This window comes from Pogoniulus pusillus, chromosome 41 (genome assembly GCF_015220805.1).
Source record: "Pogoniulus pusillus isolate bPogPus1 chromosome 41, bPogPus1.pri, whole genome shotgun sequence".
Lineage (NCBI taxonomy): Eukaryota > Metazoa > Chordata > Aves > Piciformes > Lybiidae > Pogoniulus > Pogoniulus pusillus.
This window is the reverse complement of record NC_087304.1, coordinates 6551042-6575512: the sequence shown is the minus strand read 5'-3', so window position 1 is coordinate 6575512 and position 24471 is coordinate 6551042. Positions and strand designations below refer to the sequence as shown.

Here is a 24471-nt window from a genome sequence, read left to right as displayed (position 1 = left end):
AGTCCACCCTAGGCAGCTTTACTTCTGGCTCTGGGTGATGGAACCTTTGGGGGTTGGATTTGATGACCAGTGGCACCCTGGAGCGCAGCAGAGTGTGGCCAGCAGGCCAAGGGAGGTTCTCCTCCTTATCTACCCTGGTGAGGCCACAGCTGGAGCCCTGGGTCAGGTCCTGGGCTCCCCGGTTCAGGCAGGGCAGGGAGTGGCTGCAGAGGGCAGAGCAAAGGGCTGCAGAGATGCTGAGGGGCACTGGAACAGCTCTGCTGGGGCCAGGCTGAGGGAATTTGGGCTCTGTAGGCTGGAGAAGAGCAGCCTGAGGGGGATCTGCTCAGTGCTTCAAGGGTGAGTGACAGCAGGCTGGCACCAGGCTGTGTTCAGTGATGCCCAGTGCCAGGACAAGGGGCAGTGGGCACAACTTTGCCCACCAGAAGTTCCAGCTACATGAGGAGGAAGTTCTGTAGCTGAAGGGTGGTGGAGCCCTGGGGTAGGCTGCCCAGAGAGATGCTGGAGTCTCCATTCTGGAGACTTTCAAACCCCACTTGGATGTGTTCCTGTGTGACCTTCTCTGGGTGACACTGCCCTGACAGGGAGATAGGACTCAGAGGCCCTTTCCTACCCCTACCATTCTGTCACCTTTAAAGGTCCTTCCCACCCTAAAGCACTCCCTGGTGAGTCAGACTCTGATTTGATCCATGGATCTTTACTGCTGCTACAGAGCCAGGATGAGTTCCTGCTGGCTGTACCCACAGGTAAAGGGCATTTTCTGCAGGTAGTGAGTGAAAGCTGAGCTGAGGAAGGCCTCAAAGCTCACCTGGATGTCTGCTGGTCTCAAAGATTCCCCACCAAAGCCAAAGAGCAAAGCCTCAAGACACTGATGTCACAACAGGCAGCACCAAAAGCTTCTCCTTCCCTCACAGCGCTCTCAGACCAGCAAACGCCACACCTGAGTGTCCTCCAATCCAACCCTGGCTCTTTAATTCTGCTTTCAAACGAGTTTAGATCCCTCTAGATAAGAGGGACAAAGACAGAGGAGATCTTCTCCAGGGAGGGGTTTGCTGGCAGGCTTGTGACAGACTCTGGGCTCATTGTGCGTTGAGTGCGAGCAGCTGCCCTGGGGGGCAGGAGGTGCCCTGGGTGGGCAGCACGAGGGAAGGGCATAAATAAGAGGCTACTTCCTGTACCAGATTTGGATCTTCCTCTCCCGTTTGATTTTCTTCTGCAGCTGCAGGATTCCATACAACAAAGCTTCAGCAGTAGGAGGGCAACCTGAGAGGGAGAAAAAGGGCTGCAGGCTGCACTCAGATGGGACCCAGTGGCAGGAGAAGGGACCAGACATAGGCTTTGCCCCATGGCAAGCCCAGGGGCTTCACCCCAGAGCAGACCCCGGGGGCTTCACCTCACAAGCTGCACCCAGAGCAGACCTCAGGGGCTTCACCCCAAAAGCTGCACCTCAAAGCAGAGCCAGGGGCTTCACCCCACAACCTGCACCCACAGCAGATCCCATGGGCTTCATCCCAAGCAGACCCTGGGGACTTCATCCCACAAGCTGCACCCAGAGCAGACCTCAGGAGCTTCACCCCACAAGCTGCACCCCAAAGCAGACCTTGGGGGCTTCACCCCAAAGCAAGCTGTGATTTCCCTCTGGCTTTGTGTACATCACAGGCTGCAAAGCTCACAAAAGCAAACCCAACCTCCTTGGGTTGAAAGAAGCTCAAGTGAAGGCGATGCTCAGAGGGGCCCCTACACAGCACTCTGAGCAAGGGGACATCTGCCAGCAGCCTGTGGCTGACTGAACCACAGCCCACACTTGCCACAGCACTTCCTGGTGAGGCCCTGAGCACCTCCAGGTGTCTCTGCCCACGGCAGAGGGGTTGGAACTGGACGATCTGGAAGGTGCCTTCCCAGCCAAGCCATTCTATGAAGGGATCTGCAGGCACCAAGCGCTGCCCAGAGGGACAGGACCTGCTCTCCTCACCCCAGAGCAGGCAGAGCTGCTGCCCCACCTGGCACGTAGATGTCCACTGGCACGATGCGGTCGCAGCCTCTCACCACCGAGTAGGAGTAGTGGTAGTAGCCACCGCCGTTGGCACAGCTGCAAGAGATGGGTGGGGTCAGCACCTGGCCCCACAGCAGGGAGGAGCAGGAGGAGGAGGAGCACCTGGAACCCCAGCACTGGGAGGCATGGAGCCAGCAGAGGCTTTAAAGGTTTGTGTTGTGGAGGCTCAGCCCTTCCAGCAGCCCTGGGTGGAGGCAGAGGCTATGGAGTCCCTGAATGCCAGCACTGTGGAGCTGGGCAAGGACCTCTGCAGATCATCCAGTCCAACCCACCCTGCTCCAGCAGGGGCACCCACAGCAGCTTGCCCGGGAAGCACAACGGGCAGGGGGGTTGGGAGCTGCAGAGCAGGCACTCACCTGCCCATGGAGACGACGTAGCGAGGCTCTGGCATCTGGTCATAGACCTGCAGGGCACAGGTGGCACTGGGTTGGAGGGGACCCTCCAAGGGCATCTTCTCCACCCCCCCTGCAGGCAGCAGGGACAGCTCCAACCAGAGCAGGCCGACCAGGGTTACATCGAGCCCAGTCTTGGATGCCTTCAGGGGTGGGGACTCAACCACCTCCCAGGGCAGCCTGTGCCAGTCTCTGCCCACCCTCACTGTGCAGAACTTCCTCCTGGTGCCCAACCTAACTCTGCCCTGCTCCACTTCCAAACTGTTGCACTCAGCCTATCCCCACAGGTCCTTCTGAACAGTTCCCCTCCAGCTCTCCCGTAGTCCCCTACAGCTCTGAGCTCTGCCTGGAGCCTTTTCTTCTCCAGGCTGCACACCCCCAACTCTCCCAGCCTGTGCCACAGCAGAGCTCCTTCAGCCCTCTCAGCATCTCTGTGGGCCACGAAGCCACACAAAAGCCTCCTGAGCCTCGCAGCACCTTTCAGCTTCCCAGCTCTGATACCAAGAGCCAGACCCGCCCCACCCACCCCCTTCTTTGCCCTCCCCCTTGTCCCCTTGGCCTGAGATTTCCATTTCCTGAGCAATTTCCATCGAGGAGATGAAATGAAGAGCACAGAAAATTGCCCATCTGGGTAGTGGCTGCTGCCAGGGGGAGATAAAAGGGGAGGCTGCGGCCGCGGGGGCTGCGTCCTGGGCTCCTTCCTCTTGCTCAGCGCCGCAGGGCTCAGGGCAGCTCTGTGGGGGCTGCTCTGCCACCTCAGAGCTCCTGCAGCTGCCAGCTGGTGCCAGGCAGCCCCCACGGCCCAGGTACCTTGCGAAGGGCTGGGGCCATTTTGTTGGTCAAGGTGCCAGCCACGATCATGACGTCAGCCTGGCGAGGGCTGGCGCGGAAGACCACCCCGAAGCGATCCATGTCGTAGCGCGGCGCTGCCATGTGCATCATCTCCACAGCACAGCAGGCCAGCCCGAAGGTCATGGGCCACAGGGAGCTCTGCAGCAGAAGAGGTGCAAGGTTATGGCTGCCCAGGCTGAAAGCAGCAGTGGAGGGAAGAAAGGCACAGAGCAGAAGCTGACTGGAGGGAAAGGGAAATGGAGCAAGCGGCAAGGGAGGCTTGAGGCAGAGCATCGTAAAGCAGAAGGGTTTGCTGGTAGCTGGGACAGCCAAATGGGGGGGGAGGGAGTCAGAAGAGACCTCTGGAGATCATCCAAGTGCAACCCCCCCCCCCCCCCCAAAGCATCACCCAGGGCAGGTCACACAGGAACGTGTCCAGCTGGGGCTTGAAAGTCTCCACAACCTCTCTGGGCAGCCTGCTGCGGGCCCCCAGCACCCCCACACCACAGAATCAGAGTCAGCCAGGCTGGGAGAGAGCTCCAAGCTCCTCCAGCCCAACCTCTCCCCCAGCCTTGGCCAACCACCCAGCCCATGGCACTCAGTGCCCCAGCCAGGCTTGGCTTCAACACCTCCAGCCATGGGCACTCCACCACCTCCCTGGGCAGCCCATTCCAGTGCCAGTGAGGGTGGGGAGACACTGGAAGAGGTTGCCCAGGCAGCGAGGGCAGAGCCTTGTCACAGTGTGCCCAAGTGTGTAGGGGAGGGGAATGGGAACCTTAGTGACCTGAGCTAGTCCTGGTACAGTCCAGTACCTGAAGGGGCTGCAGGGGAGCTGGGGAGGGAGTTTTGACAAGGGCTGAGAGTGTCAGGATGGGAGACAATGGATGTGAGCTGGGAGAGGAGGAAGAAATCGTTGAGGGGGAGGGTGGGCAGAGGCTGGCACAGGCTTGCCCAGGGAGGTTGTGAGTCACAGAAGCACAGAATGGGATCAAAGAGATCTGGGGAGGGACTATTGACAAGGTCTGGTAACGACAGGAGGAGGAGGAATGGGTTTGAGACTGGCAGAGGGGAGATTGGAACTGGATGTTAGGGAGAAGTTCTTTGCAGTGAGGGTGGGGAGAGACTGGCACAGGTTTGCCCAGGGAGGTTGTGGAGCACAGAAGCACAGAATGGGATCAAAGATCCCATTCTGTGCTTCTGTGCTCCACAACCTCCCTGGAGTTGCTCAGCACCAGGCTGGATGAGGCCTTGAGCAACCTGTTCTAGTGGGAGCTGTCCCTGCCTATGGCAGGGGGTTGGAACTGGCTGAGCTTTCGAGGTCCCTTCCAACCTAAACCCTTCTGTGGCTTTCATCCTGAGGAGGAGGTGGCTCAAGTCCATCTCCTCCCTCAACCCCACCAAGCATTTTGCCAACCTTTTCTGCTCACCCTTCGTGCCCAGTTGATGAGGTCATCAAGCTTGGTGACAATGTACTCCCCTCTGCTAGCAGGGACATAGGACTTCTTCTGGACAATAGCTGAGCTCTTCTGTTGGACCTGGACAGAGCTGAAAGCAAACAGCACAGTGGTGTCAGCCTCCAGTTAGTGAGGGTTAACTGCAGAGCACAGTCCTTAGCCTCCAGGAGCTGTGATCCCATCCACACCTTTGTGGCTACTTAATTAGGGATAATTAGAGATGGAAGGGACCTCAGAGAGCCTGGGGAGGGGATTTTGGTAAGGGCTGGGAGTGACAGGAGGAGGAACAATGGCTAGAGAGGGGAGAAGAGGGAGGGTGGGGAGAGGCTGGCACAGGTTGAGGGTGGGGAGAGCCTGGCAGAGGTTGCTCAGGGAGGTTGTGGAGCACAGAAGCACCCAATGTGATCTTTGATCACATTGGGTGCTTCTGTGCTCCACAACCTCCCTGGAGGTGCTCAACCCCAGGCTGGATGAGACCCTGAGCACCCCATGGCAGGGAGGTTGGCACTGGCTGATCTTTCAGCTCCCTTCCAACCCAACCCCATTCTGTGACTCTGTGCCCATCTGATCCACCCTTTCTTGGCTGAAAGCACAGAACTGCTCACACCTGCTGCTGCTGCTGCTGGAGGCCTTTCCACTGCCCCCCCAGCTTATTGCCCAGGCAAAGCCTCCACTCGCTGTACCCAGTCTCTGGTGACTTCATCTCCAGACTGCCAGTTCATCTCTAAGGATGCCAGGTGAGGCAAAGTTGGTCATGCAGACACAGCCAGAGCCAGAGCAAACAGAAGGTTGCTTCTCTTGTGCCACCTGGGACCCCCTCCCCTGCCACCCTCAACCCACAGGAGGAAGGACACAGCTGAGGAAGCTGCCCTGAAGTGCTGCTGTTACCTGTCAGCATGGTCAGCCACCGGCGTCTGATGGAGCAGCTGAGTGTGAACAGCTGGCACAGCCCCGGGCCTGCCACAAAGCAACAGGAGCTGCCCCCTCCGTGTGACACCATGGCACAGCCCCCCCGTGCCGTCCTCCCACCCACCTCTGGGCCCTCGGGAGCCAGCCCCAGCCCCTTGGGGAGCCCAGCCCCAGCCCCCCTTGGGGTGCCAGCCCCAGCCTCTTGGGGAGCCCAGCCCCAGCCCCCCTTGGGGAGCCCAGCCCCAGCCCCCCTTGGGGTGCCAGCCCCAGCCCCCCTTGGGGTGCCAGCCCCAGCCCCCCTTGGGGAGCCCAGCCCCAGCCCCCCTTGGGGAGCCCAGCCCCAGCCCCCCTTGGGGAGCCATCCTGCCGCCCTCCCTGGGCACGGAGACAGCCACACGCTGGGATGAAGCCCACCCGGAGCAGAGGTCCCTCGCTGAACCCTGCTGCCCAGCCCTGCCCAGCTCCCCCGGGGCTCCCTGGCACAGGAGAGCCGCTGCCAGCACAGGGCTCTGGGCTGTGCCAGCCACGTCCCGAACACCCCCAGCCCCTCCGGCCCTCACCGCCAGGCCAGGACGCTGCGCCGAGGGAGGCGGAGACCTGCAACGAGAGAGCTCAGCTGCGACCGGAGCCTGGCACCGGGCGAAAGGCAACGGCCCCGACCTGGGGGCAGCTCAGCGTGGGACCCCCGGCCCAGGGCCGAGCCCAGAGCCGCCCTGAGGGGACAGGGACACTCCACGAGCCCTGTTCGCCCCCCGGCGCCCTCAGCCCCACAGGCGACAGCCACCTCCGAGGGCAGCTCCGCTCCTGCCTCGCACGGGAGCCTCCAGCTCGGCCTGGTCCCCTCTCAAAGCCCCTGAGCCCCCCGGGCAGAGCCGGTCCGGTGAGACCCTGCCCCAGAGCCCCCCGGTCCGGTGAGACCCTGCCCTAGAGCCCCCCGGTCCGGTGAGACCCTGCCCTAGAGCCCCCCGGTCCGGCCCGGTCCGGTGAGACCCTGCCCTAGAGCCCCCCGGTCCGGCCCGGTCCGTCCCTCCCTCAGAGCCCTGCAGTCCCCGGGCCGGCAGGGGCCGGTTCCCTCCCTAGGCCACCGGATGCTCCGTCCCGGCCCTGCCCGGCCCTGCCCGCCCCGTCCCGTCCCTGCCCGCCGCAGGCCTCCCGCTCACAGCCCAGCGCCGCCATCTCGCCGCAGCCCTTCAGGCAACCTCTGGGAGCGGTGCACCGGCGTAAGCGGCCCGGCCCGGCCCGGGCCCGGTGCGTCCCTCAGCGCGCCGGCGGGGAACGCATGTGGGCACCGGGGGTTCCGCAGTCACTCACCGGGCTCTGCCCCGGCAAAACGAGGCGGGAGGCCGAGCGCCGGCAGGGAGGCGGCTCCGGTGCGGCGGCGGCGGCCGGGCAGAAAAGGGAGCGCCCGTCCCTGGGTGGGCTCGAACCACCAACCTTTCGGTTAACAGCCGAACGCGCTAACCGATTGCGCCACAGAGACCGCGCTGGCGCCGCCGCTGCTGCAGGCAGCATGGCCCCGCGGGCGCTCGCCGCGGCCGCGCTCCGTGCGCGTCCTCCCCCGGCCCCTCCTGCTCCCTGGCTCCGCGGGGACCTTCCCACGGCCACTCGGGGCCACTCCATCGCCAAGCTCGGCCCCACCGCGGGGTAACGTGAGCATGGCGGGGGGGGGGCTGCAGCGCCACCGCGCAGCCGAAATAGCTCAGTTGGGAGAGCGTTAGACTGAAGATCTAAAGGTCCCTGGTTCGATCCCGGGTTTCGGCAGCTGCCTTCATTTTCGGGCTGTGAAGCTGCTTTTAACGCCTAAAAAGCACTCAGAGCTTCCCACTCCCTTCTCGTCCTCCCCAGCCCAAGTCCTTTTAATGTCCTTGAGCCAGATACAAGCAGCAGCAGTGGGAGACCTGCTCAGCTCTGGATCTTATCAAGAGGCCAATTAATTCTTGTCCCTATTATCTGTATTTTACACTGCTATCTCTAATGATGCTGCTAAATGCATTCTCCCTTCTCCCAGGTTTGAAATGAAAAGGGGGGGGGGGGAATAATCGAGGGTAATCCAATTAAATACCTGTTAGATTGCTGTGGTGCAGGTAATTGGGGATGGCTCTTCAGTAAGGGCTCCACATGCACATCACAGCTCATTAAAGAGCAATTAAAATGCATTCAGGTAATTGTTAGAGTCACATTTGGAGCTCTGTTTGCATGGGAACTTCATCCTGATGTTCAGCTGAGCCTGGTTTCCATGAGACAAGCAAACAGGTCTCACATTCGTTAGGATACAGGAGAAAGAAAAGCCCTCAAACCCACACCAATTACCGGGGGTTAGCACTAAATGGTGATCAGGGACACCTCAGCAGCAAGAGCTGGAGGAGATCATCATTAAATGAGATTTAATTGATGATCTGGAGCAGGGGATTGAGTCCAGCAGCAGTGAGTTTGCAGATGACACCAAACTAGGGGCAGTGTGGAGCTGCTGGAGGGGAGCAGAGCCCTGCAGAGGGACCTGGCCAGGCTGCATGGGTGGGCAGAGGCCAAGGGCATGAGACTGAACAAGGCCAAGGGCAGGTTCTGCACTTTGGCCACAACAACCCCAAGCAGCTCCAGGCTGGGGCCAGAGTGGCTGAGAGCAGCCAGGCAGAGAGGGAGCTGAGGGTGCTGGCAGAGAGGAGCTGAAGCTGAGGCAGCAGTGCCCAGGTGGGCAGCAGAGCCAATGGCATCCTGGGCTGGCTCAGGAGCAGTGTGGGCAGCAGGACAAGGGAGGTTCTTGTGCCCCTGTGCTCAGCACTGCTCAGGCCACCCCTGCAGTGCTGTGTCCAGTTCTGGGCTCCTCCATTCAAGAGAGATGTTGAGGTGCTGGAAGGTGTCCAGAGAAGGGCAGCAAGGCTGGGGAGGGGCCTGGAGCACAGCCCTGTGAGGAGAGGCTGAGGAAGCTGGGGGGGTGCAGCCTGCAGCAGAGCAGGCTCAGGGCAGAGCTTGGAGCTCTCTTCCAGCCTGCCTGATTCTAGGACAGGTACTCCCCAGCACAGCCCAGCTCCACTCTGTGCTCTTTGGAGCAAAGTGAAAGCGTTTGGGGGGGTTTAAACCACCTCCAGAGTCCTTTCCCTCCTGGCCCCAGCACTGCACTCAAAGCTTTTGTGCCTCAGCTTGCACCAGGAGAACAGATTTGTGGTTTTAGCTTTATTTCAAGCAAGAAAGGAACCCACTGAGAATACTTCCAGAGGGAAAGAGCTGGAGGAGTTAGCAGTGAGGTCAAGAGTGGCTGTGCCATTGAGCTGCAGGAGCCTTGAAGGACACCAAAAAAGCTCTTCCCTTCCTCACAGGTGGCCACAAAATTCCCTACAGCTGTGGTGCTGCCTTCAGCAGCTCTGCAGAGGGTGGAAAGGGTCTGTGTGACAACAGCATAGCCTTGGAGCAACTGCAGCTGGAGAGGAGTATGCAGAGCAGCTGGGAACAGAATTCCATCTTTTGGGGAGTCAGAATTCCTCCCTCTGGTGCAAACTTCCCCTTCCAACACACACACAATGTACAGCAGGGCCTGGGGAGCCTGTGCCAGGGGCCTCAGGCTCTGTCTGCAGCCAGCAGCTTGCTCTGACGTTTTCTCTCCAGGATTTCTTCCTCAAACATTTCTCTCTCCCTGCAAAAAACCAAAACCAAATCGATTTGGGTGCTGCAGGGGAAAGAAATTAAGCTTGAGATGTGATGGGAAATGATCCTCTCCCCCCTGCCCCCTGCCAGAAGTCTTCAAGGATAGGTTGGATGAGGCTGGGAGCAACCTGAGCTCCTGGGGGTGTGTCCCTGCCCACGGCAGGAGGATCCTTGAGGTCCCTTCCACTCCAAACCATTCCATGGGTGGATGCTCTCCTGCTCTCCCTGGGGTCTGATGCCATTTTTGGGGTCACCATAAGGCAGCCAACACTTCCCTGGTGGCTCTGGTAAATGACATTTGCTCTCCTGGCAAGTGGTGGCCACAATTCCTTCTCTTTCCTGCCACTTCCAAGCTTTTTAACCCTGCCTGTGGCATTCCAAGTGGCTCTTGGATTGTCCTGGCAATGTGCTTAAGATCTCAGCACTTCTCAGGGGGGCACTCTGGGCCCCAGAACCCACCCTCGGGGAGGGGCACTCACTCCAGGCCCCAGAACCCAGCCCTCTCCTGGGAGGAAGCTTCCCAGGACTCCAACATCCCAAACTTTTACCTTCTTATCCCAGCTTTGTAACCCCAGTTCAGAGACTTGGAGGGTTAGGGGCTGGAAGTGACCTCTGAAGTCTGAGTCCAACCCCAGTGCTAGAGCAGGGTCACACAGGAATGCATCAGGAGGAGGGAGACCCAAAGAGCCCCTCCAGGAGGAGGAGGAGGAGGAGGAGGAGGAAGAGAGGGAGACCCAAAGAGCCTCTCCAGAAGGAGGAGGAGGAGATCTCCCAAAGAGCCTCTCCAGAAGGAGGAGAAGACCTCTCAAAGAGCCTCTCCAGGAGGAGGAGATCTCCCAAAGAGCCTCTCCAGAAGGAGGAGAAGACCTCTCAAAGAGCCTCTCCAGGAGGAGGAGGAGACCTCCCAGGTGATTCTGGGACTGCCCTGGGAACCAGAGCTGCTCACCACCAACATTCCTCCCCCTGTTTAATCCTCACAGCTCCTGTAGCAGACAGGAGGAGACTGAACTCTCCTGCCCTCACCCCAGGACATTTCCCCATCCCAACTGCTACCACCAATCCCAAGGGCTACCTTTTGCTGACTGATGGTCCCTTGATGTATTTCTCTTCTGCCTTCTTGTAATCAATCTCATCCAGGGCAGAGATGGCATAAATGATAGCCTGGGGAAAGGATGTGGAGCTTTGAAGCAGCCCAAATGGCACCCAGAGAGCTGAAACTCTGGGAGCTGAAGACATTGCTTAGACTGGGGAAATTCCTGGACCCCACTTGGGAGGAAAGTGCTTGTGGTGGACCTGGAGCTGTGACCCAGGGGATACAAAAGCTCCTTCAAGCACCCTCGGGGGAGGGATTTTCACCACCGGGTTTGGGAAGTCCTTCCCAGAGGTTTTGTCTCTACAGAGGAGACACCAACGACTGCTGAGAGGAATTTAGAGCAGCCCAACCCACCCCCACCCAGCAGGCATCGAAAACCCCTCCCAGAGATAAACCCCAAAGCTCTGAAGGGTTCTAGAGAGCCAAAAGGCAACCACAACACTGCCTCTAAAACCATCCCAGCCCCTCCCTGCCCTGTGCCAGGAGCTCCTCGCTCAGCCTTTGGAATCTTGCTTCACAGCTTCCCCTTCACACCCAAACCCTCCCTCCCACAGCCACTCAAGCGACCCCAGGGGGGTTCTGTGGCTCCATTTCCTCTCACACCTCGCCCCAAGGTGTTGATTCTCCACTTAAGGGCCCACAGAGAGCCTCCTGTGCCGGTGGGAACCACCCAGCAGCCAGGAGCAGTTTGCTGCTGCAGCTGGGTGTGATAAGGGAGGCTCAAACCATCCCCCACCCTCTCCCAAGCTGCCAGGGAAGGCAACCACAAGCCGCTGGACTCCAAGCCCCCCCCTTTAACCCAGGCATTCCCTTCCCTGCCTTGCTCACCTCGGGCAGGAGGACATCTGAGATGAGTTTTACTCCATCCCCACCCAACTGATGGAGATTTTTGGCGTCTATCCCATGATAAACCTCCTTCAGGTAGTTGACAACCAGGTCGAGCTGCTCCTCGTCCTCTAAATAGGTTTCCACACAGGTCACATACTGGCCCGAGTTCAGGAACTCCTTCAGCCACCTGGACTGCTTCCTGCTCTTCAGGATAGCCTGGAGGTGCTCCTCAGCCCCTTTGGTCTTCACGATGAACTCCACGATCTTCTGATTCGCCCTGTCCCTGGCTGCCCTCGACCTGTCAGGGAGGAGCTTCTTGGGTGGCTTTGGAGGAGAAGTTTCCGAGGGAGACTCTTCACCGTTGGCCTCTGTCTGGTTTGGGAAGGTCATCTGGAGGGCATCCTGGTAGCCTTCCTTCCTCACCGGGTAGCCTGGCAGAAAAGGCACAGTCAGGGAGAGTGCAGCCTGCAGGAGGAGTTCTCACTTCTGGGTGGGCAAATACCACAGAAGGGATCTGATTCAAGAGGATTTCCTCCCTTCCTCCTCCTCCTCCTCCCAGCTTAAAATCACTGCACTGCCCCCTGAACTCTGCCTTAACTCCCCCAGTCACTGCCACCTGAACTGTGCCTTAACTCCCCCAGCCCAGCCACTGCCCCCTGAACTGTGCCTTAACTCCCCCAGCCCAGCCACTGCCACCTGAACTCTGCCTTAACTCCCCCAGCCCAGCCACTGCCTCCTGAACTCTGCCTTAACTCCCCCAGCCACTGCCCCCTGAACTGTGCCTTAACTCCCCCAGCCCAGCCACTGCCACCTGAACTCTGCCTTAACTCCCCCAGCCCAGCCACTGCCTCCTGAACTCTGCCTTAACTCCCCCAGCCACTGCCACCTGAACTCTGCCTTAACTCCCCCAGCCACTGCCTCCTGAACTCTGCCTTAACTCCCCCAGCCACTGCCTCCTGAACTCTGCCTTAACTCCCCCAGCCCAGCCACTGCCACCTGAACTCTGCCTTAACTCCCCCAACCACTGCCACCTCAATTCTGCCTTAAAATGAGGGAGTTTGACCTCTGCAGGAGCTCTGATTCAGCTCCTCCACCCCAAGGAACCTGATTGCCTTTACTGTCAGTGTGGAAGCTTCAGATGCAGGCTCTGTGCTGGGACCAGAGCTGCTCAGTAACTTCACTGATGGCTCAAGCAGTGAGGCTGAGGCAGCCTCAGCAGGGCTGCAGCTGGCACCGAGCTGAGTGGTGCAGCTGATGAGGCTGGAGGGCAGGAGGGCAGGAGGGCAGCAGCCAGAGGGAGCTGCAGAGGTGGCTGAGGAGAACTCCTGGGGGGCAGCAAGGCACAGGGCAAGGTCCTGCAGCTGGGTCAGGGCAGCCCTCGGTGCCAAGCCAGGCTGGGGGGGAGGAGGTGGAGAGCAGCCCTGCAGAGAAGGACCTGGGGGTGCTGGGGGGCCAGAAGCTGGGCAGGAGCCAGCCATGGGCACTGGCAGCACAGGAGGCCAAGGGCAGCCTGGGCTGGAGCCAAAGCAGTGTGGGCAGGGATGGAGAGAGAGGATCCTGCCCCTCTGCTCTGCCCTGGGGAGAGCTCAGCTGCAGGGCTGGGGCCCAACAGAAGGACCTGGAGCTGCTGGAGAGAGTCTAGAGGAGGCCAGAAAGGAGCTGGAAAACCTCCTCCTATGGGAACAGGTTGAGAGAGTTTGGGGTGTTCAGCCTGGAGAGGAGAAGGCTCCAGGCAGCAGCCTTGCAGTACAGGAAGAGGCTACAGGAGCGCTGGGGAGGGTCTGCTCAGAAGGGTTTGGAGTGGCAATGGCAGAGCACAGCAGACTGAAGATTGGATGTTAGGAGCAAGTTCTGCACCACGAGGGTGGTGGAACAGTGCAGCAAGGGAGGGCCCAGGGAGGCAGCTGAGACTCAGTCCCTGCAGATGTTCAAGGTCAGGCTCAGCCATCAAGGGGAGGAGGTCCCTGCTGCCTGCAGAGCTTGGACTGGATGAGCTTTGGAGGTCCCTTCCAACCCAAACCACTCTATGATTCTACCACCCAAAAGCCTCAGAGAGGAATAATGAGGCAGAGCAGCAGCAATGGTTCCCCCCTCGGGGGGCCTGACACTAAACTCCCTCCCACTCTGCAAGGACTGGAGCCAAACCCAGAAAGCAAAGGGAGGACAAAGGCCCTGAGCCACTTACTGATATCAGCAGCAAAATACTCCAGGAAGGATCCCGTGAAGGAATGACAACCTGCAGGAGCCAGAGCCCAGAGTCAGCCAGGCTGGCAGAGAGCTCCAAGCTCAGACAGCCCAGCCCTGCCCAGGCACCAGCCCATGGCACTCAGTGCCCAGCCAGGCTTGGCTGCAACACCTCCAGCCATGGGCACTGCACCACCTCCCTGGGCAGCCCATGCCAGTGCCAATCACTCTCTGGGCACAACTCCTTCCTAGCATCCAGCCTGACCCTGCCCTGGCACAACTTGAGCCTGGGTCCCCTTCTTCTGTCCCTGGCTGCCTGGCAGCAGAGCCCAACCCCACCTGGCTACAGCCTCCCTGCAGGCAGCAATGAGCTCTGCCCTGAGCCTGCTCTGTGCCAGGCTGCACCCCCCCAGCTCCCTCAGCCTCTCCTCACAGGGCTGTGCTCCAGGCCCCTCCCCAGCCTTGCTGCCCTGCTCTGGGCACCTTCCAGCACCTCAACATCTCTCTTGAACTGAGGAGCCCAGAACTGGGCACAGCACTCAAGATGTGACATGAGCAGTGCTGAGCACCTCAAATCTTGGCTTTGGTTTTGGGCTCCTCACTCCAACAAGGGAATTGAGGGGTTGGAGAAGGGCACCAGAGCTGGGGCAGGGTCTGGAGAACAGGGCTGGGGAGGATCAGCTGAGGGACTTGGGGGTGAGTAGTGTGGAGCAGGCTGAGGGAGACCTCATTGCTCTCTGCAGCTCCCTAGCACCAGGTGACAGAAGAGGACATGGCCTGAGATTGTGCCAGGGCAGAGTTAGGTTGGAGCTGAGGAACAATTTCTTTGCTGCCAGAGTGGTCAAAGATTGGCACAGGCTGCCCAGGCAGGTGGTGGAGTGCCCATGGCTGGAGGTGTTCAAGACCTGTGTGCCCATGGCACCTGGGGCCATGGTCTGTGCCCATGGTGGGGCTGGGGCCAATCTTCGAGGGCTTGTCCAGCCCAAACACTTCTGTGACTCCATGGAGGCCAGGGAGGGGTGAGATTGCCCCCCCCCAGCTCTACAGACCCCAGGGATGGGTGAGATTGCCCCCCCCCAGCTCCACAGACCCCAGGGATGGGTGAGATTGTCCCCCCCCAGCTCCACAGACCCCAGGGATGGGTGAGATTGCCCCCCCCCAGCTCCACAGACCCCAGGGATGGGTGAGATTGCCCCCCCCCAGCTCCACAGACCCCAGGGATGGGTGAGATTGCCCCCCCCCAGCTCCACAGACCCCAGGGATGGGTGAGATTGTCCCCCCCCAGCTCCACAGACCCCAGGGATGGGTGAGATTGTCCCCCCCCAGCTCTACAGACCCCAGGGATGGGTGAGATTGTCCCCCCCCAGCTCTACAGACCCCAGGGATGGGTGAGATTGTCCCCCCCCAGCTCTACAGACCCCAGGGATGGGTGAGATTGCCCCCCCCCAGCTCCACAGACCCCAGGGATGGGTGAGATTGCCCCCCCCCAGCTCCACAGACCCCAGGGATGGGTGAGATTGTCCCCCCCCAGCTCCACAGACCCCAGGGATGGGTGAGATTGCCCCCCCCCCGCCCCATGCACCCTGGGGGTGGCCGAGGTGCCCCCTCCCAGCCCCATGCACCCCGGGGGGGGCCGAGGTGTCCCCCCCAGCCCCATGCACCCCGGGGGTGGCTGTGGTGCCCCCCCCCCAGCCCCATGCACCCCGGGGGGGGCTGTGGTGCCCCCAGCCCTGCCCTGCTGACCCAGGCGGATGCGGTAGTCGCCGATGAGCCGCACACACCACTCGATCTCCTGCCTGTAGCCTTCCCTGGCTCGGTCCTGCAAAACAGGAGACAGTCCCAGCCCTGCCAGCAGGCAGCCTGCAGCTCAGCTCACTGACCTGGCACTGCTCAGCCACCCCTGCAGTGCTGTGCCCAGCGCTGGGCTCCTCCACTGCAGAGAGCTGCTGAGGTGCAGCAAGGCTGGGGAGGGGGCACAGAGCCCTGTGAGGAGAGGCTGAGGGAGCTGGGGGGGTGCAGCCTGGCACAGAGCAGGCTCAGGGCAGAGCTCATTGCTGCCTGCAGCTGCCTGCAGGGAGGCTGTAGCCAGGTGGGGTTGGGCTCTGCTGCCAGGCAGCCAGGGACAGACCAAGGGGACCCAGGCTCAAGCTGTGCCAGGGCAGGGTCAGGCTGGATGTTGTTAGGAAGTTGTTGGCAGAGAGATTGGCACTGGAATGGGCTGCCCAGGGAGGTGGTGCAGTGCCCATGGCTGGAGGTGCTGCAGCCAAGCCTGGCTGGGCACTGAGTGCCATGGGCTGGGGAATGATCTTTGATCCCATTCTGTGCTCCACAACCTCCCTGGAGGTGTTCAGGACCAGGCTGGATGAGGCCTTGAGCACCCTGGGGCTGGTAGGAGCTGTCCCTGCCCCCATGGCAGTGGGGGTGGCACTGGATGATCTTGAAGCTCTCTTCCAACCTAACCCATTCTGTGAGCAGCCCCAGAGCAGCAGCCCCCACCCCAGGGTCACACACTGGGGGTACACCCAGCCCCCTCCCAGCACTCACTATGAGGTCCTGCTTCTCCTCGCAGTCGAAGTGCTTCAGACTCTTCAGAGGGACTGAGAAGCTGGAATGAGGCAAAGCAGCAGAGTCAGGAGCAGAGGCAGAGCAGCTGCACCTCTGCTCCCTGCAACCCCACACCCCCCGAGGGGGCTGGGAGGGGTCAGGAACGAAGCTTTCAGGGCGTTTGGTTTCCTCCAGGAGCTGAACCCAGGGAAACCTCTGCCCAAACCTCAGTGCCTGACCTGAACCCAGTGTGAGTGCAGGCAGCCCAAGCACCACACTTCAGCACCAGCTGGGTGCCCGACCCTGCCCCACACCTCTGAGGCCAGCCCAGGTGGCAGTGCCCTCGGGCAGGGAGGGGGAAGCTGCCAGAGCCCCGAACCCAGCAGACCCCGAGGCCTTTACCCTTTCTTCCTCTCGCTGGTGCTGCCATCGATCAGGAGCACGCAGGCCTTCTTGTGCTTCCTCTTGATGGTCTTCACCTGTTGGAGGGACAAAGCCTCACCCAGGGTCCTCACCAGCCCCTAAATCCCGAGGCTCCATCCCTGTCACCCCGCACAGGGCTGGGAAAAGCTGAGCCTTAGTCAGTGCATGAGGAGACCTCCTCCTCCTCCTCCTCCTCCTCCTGTCAGGTTGGGTACGGGAGGGAGAGAAGGCTCAGAGCTGATCCTCCCTCTTGGACACACAGCTCAGCTGCCCCCGGGGGGCTCTGAGGTGCTTCTATTCATATGGAAATCCACTTCCAGAGTCGCTCCGGAACGCCTCAGCTGAAGACCTTTAACACTTCCAGCTCTAGAAGGGCATGGAGGGTGGGAGCCAGCCCGGGGGAGCTGCAGAGGTGCTGAGGAGAACTCCTGGGGGGCAGCAAGGCACAGGGCAAGGTCCTGCAGCTGGGTCAGGGCAGCCCTCGGTGCCAAGCCAGGCTGGGGGGGAGGAGGTGGAGAGCAGCCCTGCAGAGAAGGACCTGGGGGTGCTGGTGGGGGAGAAGCTGGGCAGGAGGCAGCCATGGGCACTGGCAGCACAGGAGGCCAAGGGCAGCCTGGGCTGGAGCCAAAGCAGTGTGGGCAGGGATGGAGAGAGAGGATCCTGCCCCTCTGCTCTGCCCTGGGGAGAGCTCAGCTGCAGGGCTGGGGCCCAACAGAAGGACCTGGAGCTGCTGGAGAGGGTCCTGAGAAGGCCACAAAGTGATCTGGGCTGAGACCCCTCTGCTGTGGGGACAGGCTGAGAGCTGTGGCTGTGCAGCCTGGAGAAGGCTCCAGGGAGAGCTCAGAGCTGCAGCTCAACATCTGCAGGTGACCTCCAAGCAGGCTGGGGAGGGACTGCTCAGGGGGGGCTGTGGGGACAGGCTGAGGGCAGTGGCTTGGAGCTGGAGCAGGGCAGAGTTGGGTTGGGCACCAGGAGGAAGCTCTGCACAGGGAGGGTGGGCAGAGGCTGGCACAGGCTGCCCTGGGCTGTGGTTGAGTTCCCATCCCTGGAGACACCCAGGATCAGCCTGGCTGTGTCCCTGGGCAGCTGCTCTGGCTGGAGCTGTGCCTGCTGCCTGCGGGGGGTTGGACAAGCTGAGCCTGGAGGATGCCTTCCAGCCCAAAGCAGTCGGTGAAGAGGACATCCCAGAGCTGGAGCAGCAGCTCCTGCTGAGCCCCCGGAGCTGCCCTTACCACTGCTGGCCAGTAGGGATACCCTCGCAGCTTGCACCAGACCAAAATCCCTTCCTCGATGGCTTGGGGCTCTGCGGTGGAAGACAAAAGGTTTCCTTACAACCCAAACCCTTCACCTTGCCCTCTGCCAGCAGCCTCCTCAGCAGCTTTTACTGTCTCTGACAGTGGCAGCTCCCAGTGCCCCCCCACAGCCCCTCCATAATGCAGCCCAGGGACTGCCACGGTCCGAGTTCAGAGGGAGCAGCTCCCCGAGGAGCTCAGTCCTGGCTCCCTGCCCTGGCTCCCAGGGATCTGCATTCCACTCCCTCTCCAGAAGCCTTCCTGCACTGCCTGCCAAGCGTGAACAGAGCTGGGTTCACCTCCTTGACAGGTTTGCACTGCCAGGCCCAGGCTTGCCAGGCAGCTGGAGGCACCAAGACACCTCCCTGCAGAGCACCACAGCAGCCCTGGGTGGAGAACCCTCTGCAGCTGCACTGAGAACTGTTTGGGGCTGGAAAAGCCTTCAGAGAGCAACCTAAGTCCAACCTTCAACCCATCCCCACCGTGGCCTCCAAACCATGCCCCCAAGTGCCATCACCTGCAAGGATGATGACTCCACCACCACCTTCCTGGGCAGCCTGTGCCAAGTGGCTGATGTCTCTCACCTTGAGGGGATAAAATAGAGGGCAGCTCTTCATCTTCCTCTTCCTCCTCATCTAACAAAGCTGAGAGGTGAGAGAGGCTCTCAGAGGGTGGGATCTTTGAAGACAGGTCAGACAATTCCAGTCCTGCCAACAGCAGCAGCAGCATTCAGCAGCGTGGAAGAGCAATTAAAGGCATCAGCAATTAACAGAGGAGCAGCTTCAAAGCAGGTGACAGAGCAGGGGGTGAGTGACCCCCAACCAGAGGCTCTGCCACACCACACAGACTCAATCCTCTCCCTGATAAGCTAAGTAAAAGCTGGGACAGGACCAAGAACAGCCTAGGTTCATAAAATCATGGGATGGGGTCAGGTTGGAAGGGATCTTTAAAGACCAACCAGTGCCAATCCCTCTGCCAGGGGCAGGGACACCTCCCACCAGCTCCAGGCTGCTTCAGGACTCATCCAGCCTGGTGCTGAACACCTCCAGGGAGGTTGTGGAGCACAGAAGCACCCAATGTGATCTTGGATCACATTGGGTGCTTCTGTGCTCCACAACCTCCCTGGGCAAACCTGTGCCAGGCTCTCCTCACCCTCCCTCTCCATTTCTTCTTCCTCTCCACTCTAAACCTTCCCTTCCTCAAGCCACAGGAGCCTGCAGCAGCCTGTCCCTTCACAGGACATCCTCTCAGCCCCAACTAAAGAACCAAACCAAAGCCAAGTGGGCAATTAGTGACTCATCTGGCAAACGAGGAAGTATTTCTACCAGGGCTGGGTGCCCTTAATGAGCCCCAAAGCACTTCAGCGCCGCAGCAGCCTTCAGCCAGCCTCAGGACTGCTGCATTTTGTGCTTCCCCCACACCTAAACCTTAAAAGGAGCTAAAAATCAGCAGCTTTAAGGAGCTCATCCAACAAAAGCAACATCCCGAGAGGAGCTGACAGCAGCTGGCAGTCAGCTGGGGGTGAGGTGGGGTTGTTTTTATCCTCCCCCCAAGCCATTTGCCCACCTTCATCTTCCTCAAAGTCAGGCAGCTGAAAGTGGTTTATTTTGCTGGTGGCCTCTGGTGAACTGTTCTCATTTCCCTTCTCTTCAGGCTGCCAGGGGAACCTCTCCAGCACTGTCCCCCGGGGAGAAGGCTCAGATGAAGGTTTGGGGCAACTCCTGCGCTTCCTCTTCCTGCCCGAGGGCAGAGCTGCTCCCATCTCCTGCTCTCCGTTAACCCTTTTCAAGCTCCGTGGCTTCTTCCTCCCATCCAGCTGCTCCACCAAGCTCCCACTCTCGCTGCTGATGCTTTTTCCCAGGTCCTCCGAGGCACTCGGGCACAAATTCAGCAAGGTCCTTCTAGGCTGACTCCTGGTGGTCACCTTCCTGACAGGAGATGCAGCCACAGGGAGGAGTGGAGCTTGATCCTGGGGGGAATCATCCCCACATGCCACAGCTGATCCTGCAGCTCTTGGTTGCCTTCCTCTTTGCTTCCTCCTCTCCTCCTTGGAGGCTTTGCTTCTTGGGCTGCACTTGGCCAACGACCTGGGCTTGGCTGTTTTCTCCCTGGGGAGGGATTCTGGTGCTGGTGTTTTGCCATTTCCACTCTCTGGCTTTGCTGGAGGAGATAAGTCCCCAGCAGAACACCTGGAAGGGTTTGTTCTGCTCTCCCCCGGCCTGAGGGAAGCTTTCTGGGTTGGGTTTTTCCTCTCAGTCTTAGGGCTGAGGTTATTTCTTTGCTCTCTCTTCTTCCTGGGAGTCTCAGGCTCTGACATTCCTTTAAGGAGCATTTGACAGCTGCCTAAGCAGGCAGAGGAGAGAGTTCCTGTCGCGTCCTCCTGAGGCAACAGAGCCTTTGGTCCTCTGGAAGGTGCCACTTGCCTGGCTAAGCCGTTTTGAGTCAAAATATCCAGGGCAATCTTGAGGGATCGGCGATATTTCAGCTCCTCCAGGGCCTCACTTGAGTCTTTCCTCTGCTCTGGTGAAAGAGAGCAAAGGCAATGAGTTGGGGAAGACAAAGGAGAGCTTTGTTTCTCCCTAGCACCTCTCTTCAAGAGGCAACTCAGCACTTAAGTCAGCACAGGGACACCTCGGAGGGCAGGGAATGGATTTAAAGTGGGAGGGGAGGAAGATATTGGTGAGAGGGAGGGTGGGGAGAGCCTGGCACAGGTCTGCCCCAGGGAGGTTGTGGAGCACAGAAGCACCCAATGGGATCTTCGATCCCATTGGGTGCTTCTGTGCTCCACAACCTCCCTGGAGGTGCTCAGGACCAGGCTGGATGAGCACCCTGGGGCTGGTGGGAGCTGTCTCTGCCCATGGCAGGTCTCTATAAAGATCCCTTCCAAACCCACCCTCGTTCTGCAGAGCAAACATTTCCTCCCCATTCCAACACCCAGCACAGGAGGGAAGAGCTGAGGCAGAGGCTGCGAGAGCCATTCCCATCACTGCCCAAACTTTCTAGAGAGGGCAGGGGAAAGAAAGCAGCTTGAAAGGGAGCTGAACTCCTCCAAGGGGAACAGAGAGCTCCTGCCCACCAGGCTGAGGTTTGGAGGGTGAAGATTTTGCCTCAGCAAAGCAGTAGCTCTGCCGGGGACCTGCTCACCTAAGCTGGAGGCGATGCTCTCTATGCTCTCCTCCTTCAGTGGCACAGCCTTGGCACGGCTCACACTCACCCTGCAAACATCACAGCATGAATCAGCATCGCCTTGAGGGCATTTCCAGCCTTGCTTGGGGCTTTTGTTTCCTTCCCCCTTTCCCCTAAACTCCCCTATAAAAAGCTTTTGGGCAGAAGACAGAGAGCAGAGAGTGAGGTGGGTTAGGAACTGGTTACAAGATAAAGAGTTCAGAGGGTGGGGATCAATGGTGCCAGGTCCAGCTGGGGAAGCTGTGACCAGTGGAGTCCCCCCAAGGGGTCAGTCCTGTTCAACATCTTCATCAATGCCACTGATGAGGGCACAGACAGAGTCTGCTCAGCAGGTTTGCTGCTGACACCAAGCTGGGAGGCTTGGCTGAGACAGCTGCAGGCTGTGAGGCCATCCAGAGGGCCCTGGGCAGAGCTGGGCACAGAGGAACCAGAGGAGGTTCAACAAGGACAAGTGCAGAGTCCTGCCCCTGGGGAGGGAGAATAAACTGTGGCAGCACAGGCTGGGAGGTGGCTGCTGGAGAGCAGCCCCAAGGAGAGGGACCTGGGGGTGCTGGTGGAGAACATCCATGGGCAGCAATGTGCCCTGGGGGCCACGAGGCCAATGGGGTCCTGGGGGGCATTGAGCAGAGTGTGTCCAGCAGAGCCAGGGAGGTTCTCCTGCCCCTCTGCTCTGCCCTGCTGAGACCTCATCTTGAGCACTGCCTTCAGTTTGGGGCTCCCCAGTTGAAGAGGGACAGGAACTGCTGGAGAGGGTCCAGTGGAGGGCTGTGAGGACTGCAGGGCATGGCTGATGAGGAGAGGCTGAGGGCCCTGGGGCTGCTTAGTCTGGAGAAGAGAAGACTGAGAGGGGATTGGATCAATGCTTATCAATAGCTGAGGGCTGGGGGTCAGGAGGGGAGGACAGGCCCTGGGGGTCAGGAGGGGAGGACAGGCCCTGGGGGTCAGGAGGGGAGGACAGGCCCTGGGGGTCAGGCTCTGCTCCCTGGCACAGGACAAGCAGCAATGGATGGAAGCTGCAGCACAGGAGGCTCCAGCTCAGGACCAGGGGAACTTCTTGCCTGGAAGGGTCCCAGAGCCTGGCACAGGCTGCCCAGAGAGGCTGTGGAGTCTCCTTCCCTGGAGCCCCTCCAGGCCTGTCTGGAGGTGTTCTGTGTGCTCTGTGTCAGACAGCACTGCCCTGCTCTGGCAGGGGGTTGGAGTCCATGATCTGCTTGGGTCCTTTCCAACCCCTACCATGCTGAGCTCCTGTGCAGACAAACAACCCCCAGGGCAACACAGGAAGGATGCCCCCAGCCAACAGCCAGCACAAGGCTCGGGGATGCTGCAGGACACAACTGTGGCAAAGGCAACAGAGGGTTTTCCTGGGGGGGCAGGGGGGGGATAGTTCTCTAATCCTCCTGGAAATCACAGCTCCCATTCCACAGGTGCCCTCAGGTAAAAGGGACTGCCCCAGACAAAAGGCATTGCCCCTTTTCCTCCTGCCCAACAGCAGCAAAGATACTCAACTGCTCCTCCAAGCCAAGTATTTCAACTTCAAATGAAGTCTTCCTCCCATCCCTGGTGGATCCTTTCCCAGCAGCTCCAGATTTGCACAACACCTACAGGAAGGAGGGGAGGAAAAAAAAGATCCCTGCTTGAAATCCTTACCCAAAGCTCTGTTTGGGACAAGAGGATGGTTCTGACAGCAGAGTTTCAACAGCAGCAGTGCAAAAAAGGGGACAGGTTGCCCAGGGAGGTTGTGGAGGCTTCAGGACTCCTTCACAAAGTATTGAATGAAATCATTCCCAGAATCATTTGGCTTGGAAAAGGACCTCAAAGACCACTTAAATCCACCCTCCTGCCTCACATGTGTTTGCCTGAAGCTCCTTCTGCTCCATCTCATCCATTTCTAACTCCCAGACACAAATCTTCCCCCATGAGGACAGGCTGAGAGAGAGTTGGGGGTGTGCAGCCTGGAGAAGGGAAGGCTCCAGGGAGAGCTCAGAGCAGCCTTGCAGTACTTGAAGGGGGCTGCAGGAGAGCTGGGGAGGGACAGGATGAAGGACAATGGCTTTGAGCTGGGAGAGGGGAGAGTGAGAGTGGAGAGGAGGAAGAAATTGTTGAGAGGGAGGGTGGGGAGAGCCTGGCACAGATTGCCCCAGGGAGGTTGAGGGGCACAGAAGCACAGAATGGGATCAAAGATCCCATTCTGTGCTTCTGTGCCCCTCAACCTCCCTGGAGATGTTCAGCACCAGGCTGGATGAGTCCTTGAGCACCCTGGGGCTGGTGGGAGATGTCCCTGCCCCACGGCAGGGGGGTTGGAACTGGCTGATCTCAAAGCTCTCTTGCAACCCAACCCAGATCCTTGCACCTGCTTTACCTTGGCAGGCCACAGACGTTTCTTCCAGGTGCAGAGGACATACTCCTGCTCTGTCATGTCTGTCTGACACAGCAAAGGACCAGGCCAGAGTGCTCTGCAGGAGAAAGCAACCACAGAGTTACCCAACGCTTGGCCCATGCCTGTGGTCTTCTCTCCTGGAGGCATCAGAGGACAAACACAAAGCCTGGGGGCAGCTGTGGAGCATTTTACCCCTGAGGTCCTTGCACCACCTCCTTCCTTTGTGCTCTGTCGAAGCGAGCTCTAACCAAGCAGCTGTGCAGTATGAGGTCTCCAGGGGGCTACCAAGGGTACCAACTGCCCTGAGCTACCAAGGGTGCCACCTGCCACCAGCTGGAACCCCTGCTGCGGGTCCACACAATCCTCAGCTCCCCACTCGGCCCCCTCCACGAACCGCCCCACGCTGTGCCCCTTTGGCTGCAGCTCCAAGCGGAGCGAGGCGGCTCCGGAGCTGTCGTTCTCCCCGAGGGCTTCAAAGGTTTTACGGAACACTCCTGGAGAAGAAGGGCACCGAAGCCTTCGCTCTCCTCCGGGCGCTGCCAGAGCCACCCTGCAGCGCCGGACCTTTGACCCCGGGGGCAGGGGCACCGAGCCCGGCCCCAGGAGCCGCTGAGGAGCACAGCTCCAGCAGCTCCACCCCAGCGGCGTCCTCCCACCCCGCTCCCCCTGTCCTGCTCCCCCCTGCCCCGCTCCCCCTGTCCCCCTGTCCCGCTCCCCCTGCCCCGCTCCCCCTGTCCCCCTGCCCCGCTCCCCCCTGCCCCGCTCCCCCTGTCCCCCTGTCCCGCTCCCCCCTGTCCCGCTCCCCCCTGCCCCGCTCCCCCCTGCCCCGCTCCCCCCTGCCCCGCTCCCCCTGTCCCCCTGTCCCGCTCCCCCTGTCCCGCTCCCCCCTGCCCCGCTCTGCCTTCCGCCGCTCCTCCCGCGCCGCGCACAGCCTGGCACCTGCGGAAGGCCCAGGCCCAGGCCCGCCAGCCGGGCACCGCCGCCGCGCTGAGCCCCGTCTCGCCCCTCCCTCCCGGCGGAAGGCGGAGCCGCCCTGCCCGGTGCCGCGGGGCGCTGCGGCGGTTACCGTCTGTGCGCCCGGCAGCGCTCCGCCGCCTCCCTCCATAGCCCCGCCCCCGCCTGCCCGCACCGCCCCCGCCGGCGGCCAGCAGCCAATCAGCGAGCCCGCTTGGGTCCCCCTCCTCCCCGCCCCCACACGACACTCGCTCGCAGCCAATCAGAGTGGCCTCTCTCCCGCTTGTTCCGCCCCCCGCGGAGGACTCTCAG

At 60.4% G+C, this 24471-nt stretch overlaps 2 protein-coding genes and 2 non-coding genes across 7 annotated transcripts; 1 reads left to right on the top strand and 3 right to left on the bottom strand.

The window, feature by feature from the left end:
• Positions 1–945: 945 nt before the first annotated feature.
• Positions 946–6871, bottom strand: NDUFS7 (NADH:ubiquinone oxidoreductase core subunit S7). 2 transcript variants are annotated; one of them, XM_064174823.1, is made up of 9 exons: positions 6781–6830; positions 6725–6750; positions 6200–6236; positions 5619–5687; positions 4704–4821; positions 3256–3435; positions 2410–2456; positions 2001–2089; positions 946–1263 (listed from the first exon to the last, which is right to left on the bottom strand). In XM_064174823.1, exons 1-9 carry the CDS (start codon positions 6813–6815, stop codon positions 1166–1168), a joined length of 699 nt encoding a protein of 232 aa, XP_064030893.1. In that variant the 5' UTR covers positions 6816–6830; the 3' UTR covers positions 946–1165. The 2 variants fall into 2 exon arrangements, with proteins under 2 accessions (XP_064030893.1, XP_064030895.1); XM_064174825.1 differs by lacking the exon at positions 6725–6750 and having other exon boundaries at positions 6800–6871.
• A 174-nt stretch (positions 6872–7045) lies between these two features.
• On the bottom strand, positions 7046–7119 carry TRNAN-GUU (transfer RNA asparagine (anticodon GUU)). The gene has a single exon. It is a non-coding gene; the product is annotated as a tRNA-Asn (tRNA).
• Positions 7120–7327: 208 nt separating this feature from the next.
• Positions 7328–7400, top strand: TRNAF-GAA (transfer RNA phenylalanine (anticodon GAA)). The gene has a single exon. It is a non-coding gene; the product is annotated as a tRNA-Phe (tRNA).
• Positions 7401–8795: 1395 nt separating this feature from the next.
• Positions 8796–24334, bottom strand: PWWP3A (PWWP domain containing 3A, DNA repair factor). Of its 3 annotated transcripts, none has more exons than XM_064174814.1 (14): positions 24272–24334; positions 23188–23281; positions 22335–22426; positions 20787–20857; positions 19209–20162; positions 18227–18349; positions 17583–17653; positions 16330–16406; positions 15928–15988; positions 15127–15202; positions 13385–13435; positions 11200–11630; positions 10351–10439; positions 8796–9267 (listed from the first exon to the last, which is right to left on the bottom strand). In XM_064174814.1, the coding sequence occupies exons 2-14, from the start codon at positions 23242–23244 to the stop codon at positions 9192–9194; spliced, it is 2229 nt and encodes a 742-aa protein (XP_064030884.1). In that variant the 5' UTR covers positions 23245–23281; positions 24272–24334; the 3' UTR covers positions 8796–9191. The 3 variants fall into 3 exon arrangements, with proteins under 3 accessions (XP_064030884.1, XP_064030883.1, XP_064030885.1); XM_064174813.1 differs by lacking the exon at positions 24272–24334 and adding an exon at positions 24145–24258; XM_064174815.1 differs by lacking the exon at positions 24272–24334 and adding an exon at positions 23398–23493.
• Between the last annotated feature and the right edge of the window lie 137 nt (positions 24335–24471).

Excerpts from the sequence above, each read along its gene's own strand:
- PWWP3A (XM_064174814.1), bottom strand. The coding sequence starts at position 23,244 with ATGACAGAGCAGGAGTATGTCCTCTGCACCTGGAAGAAACGTCTGTGG. Across the intron at positions 17,654-18,226 it reads CTCTATTTTATCCCCTCAAG|AGCCCCAAGCCATCGAGGAA; the intron begins GTGAGAGACATC and ends CTTCCACCGCAG. Across the intron at positions 11,631-13,384 it reads GTATTTTGCTGCTGATATCA|GCTACCCGGTGAGGAAGGAA; the intron begins GTAAGTGGCTCA and ends CTTTTCTGCCAG.
- NDUFS7 (XM_064174823.1), bottom strand. The coding sequence starts at position 6,815 with ATGGCGGCGCTGGGCTGTGAGCGGGAGGCCTGCGG. Across the intron at positions 3,436-4,703 it reads TCATCAACTGGGCACGAAGG|AGCTCCCTGTGGCCCATGAC; the intron begins GTGAGCAGAAAA and ends CTTCTGCTGCAG. Across the intron at positions 2,090-2,409 it reads TACGTCGTCTCCATGGGCAG|CTGTGCCAACGGCGGTGGCT; the intron begins GTGAGTGCCTGC and ends CATCTCTTGCAG.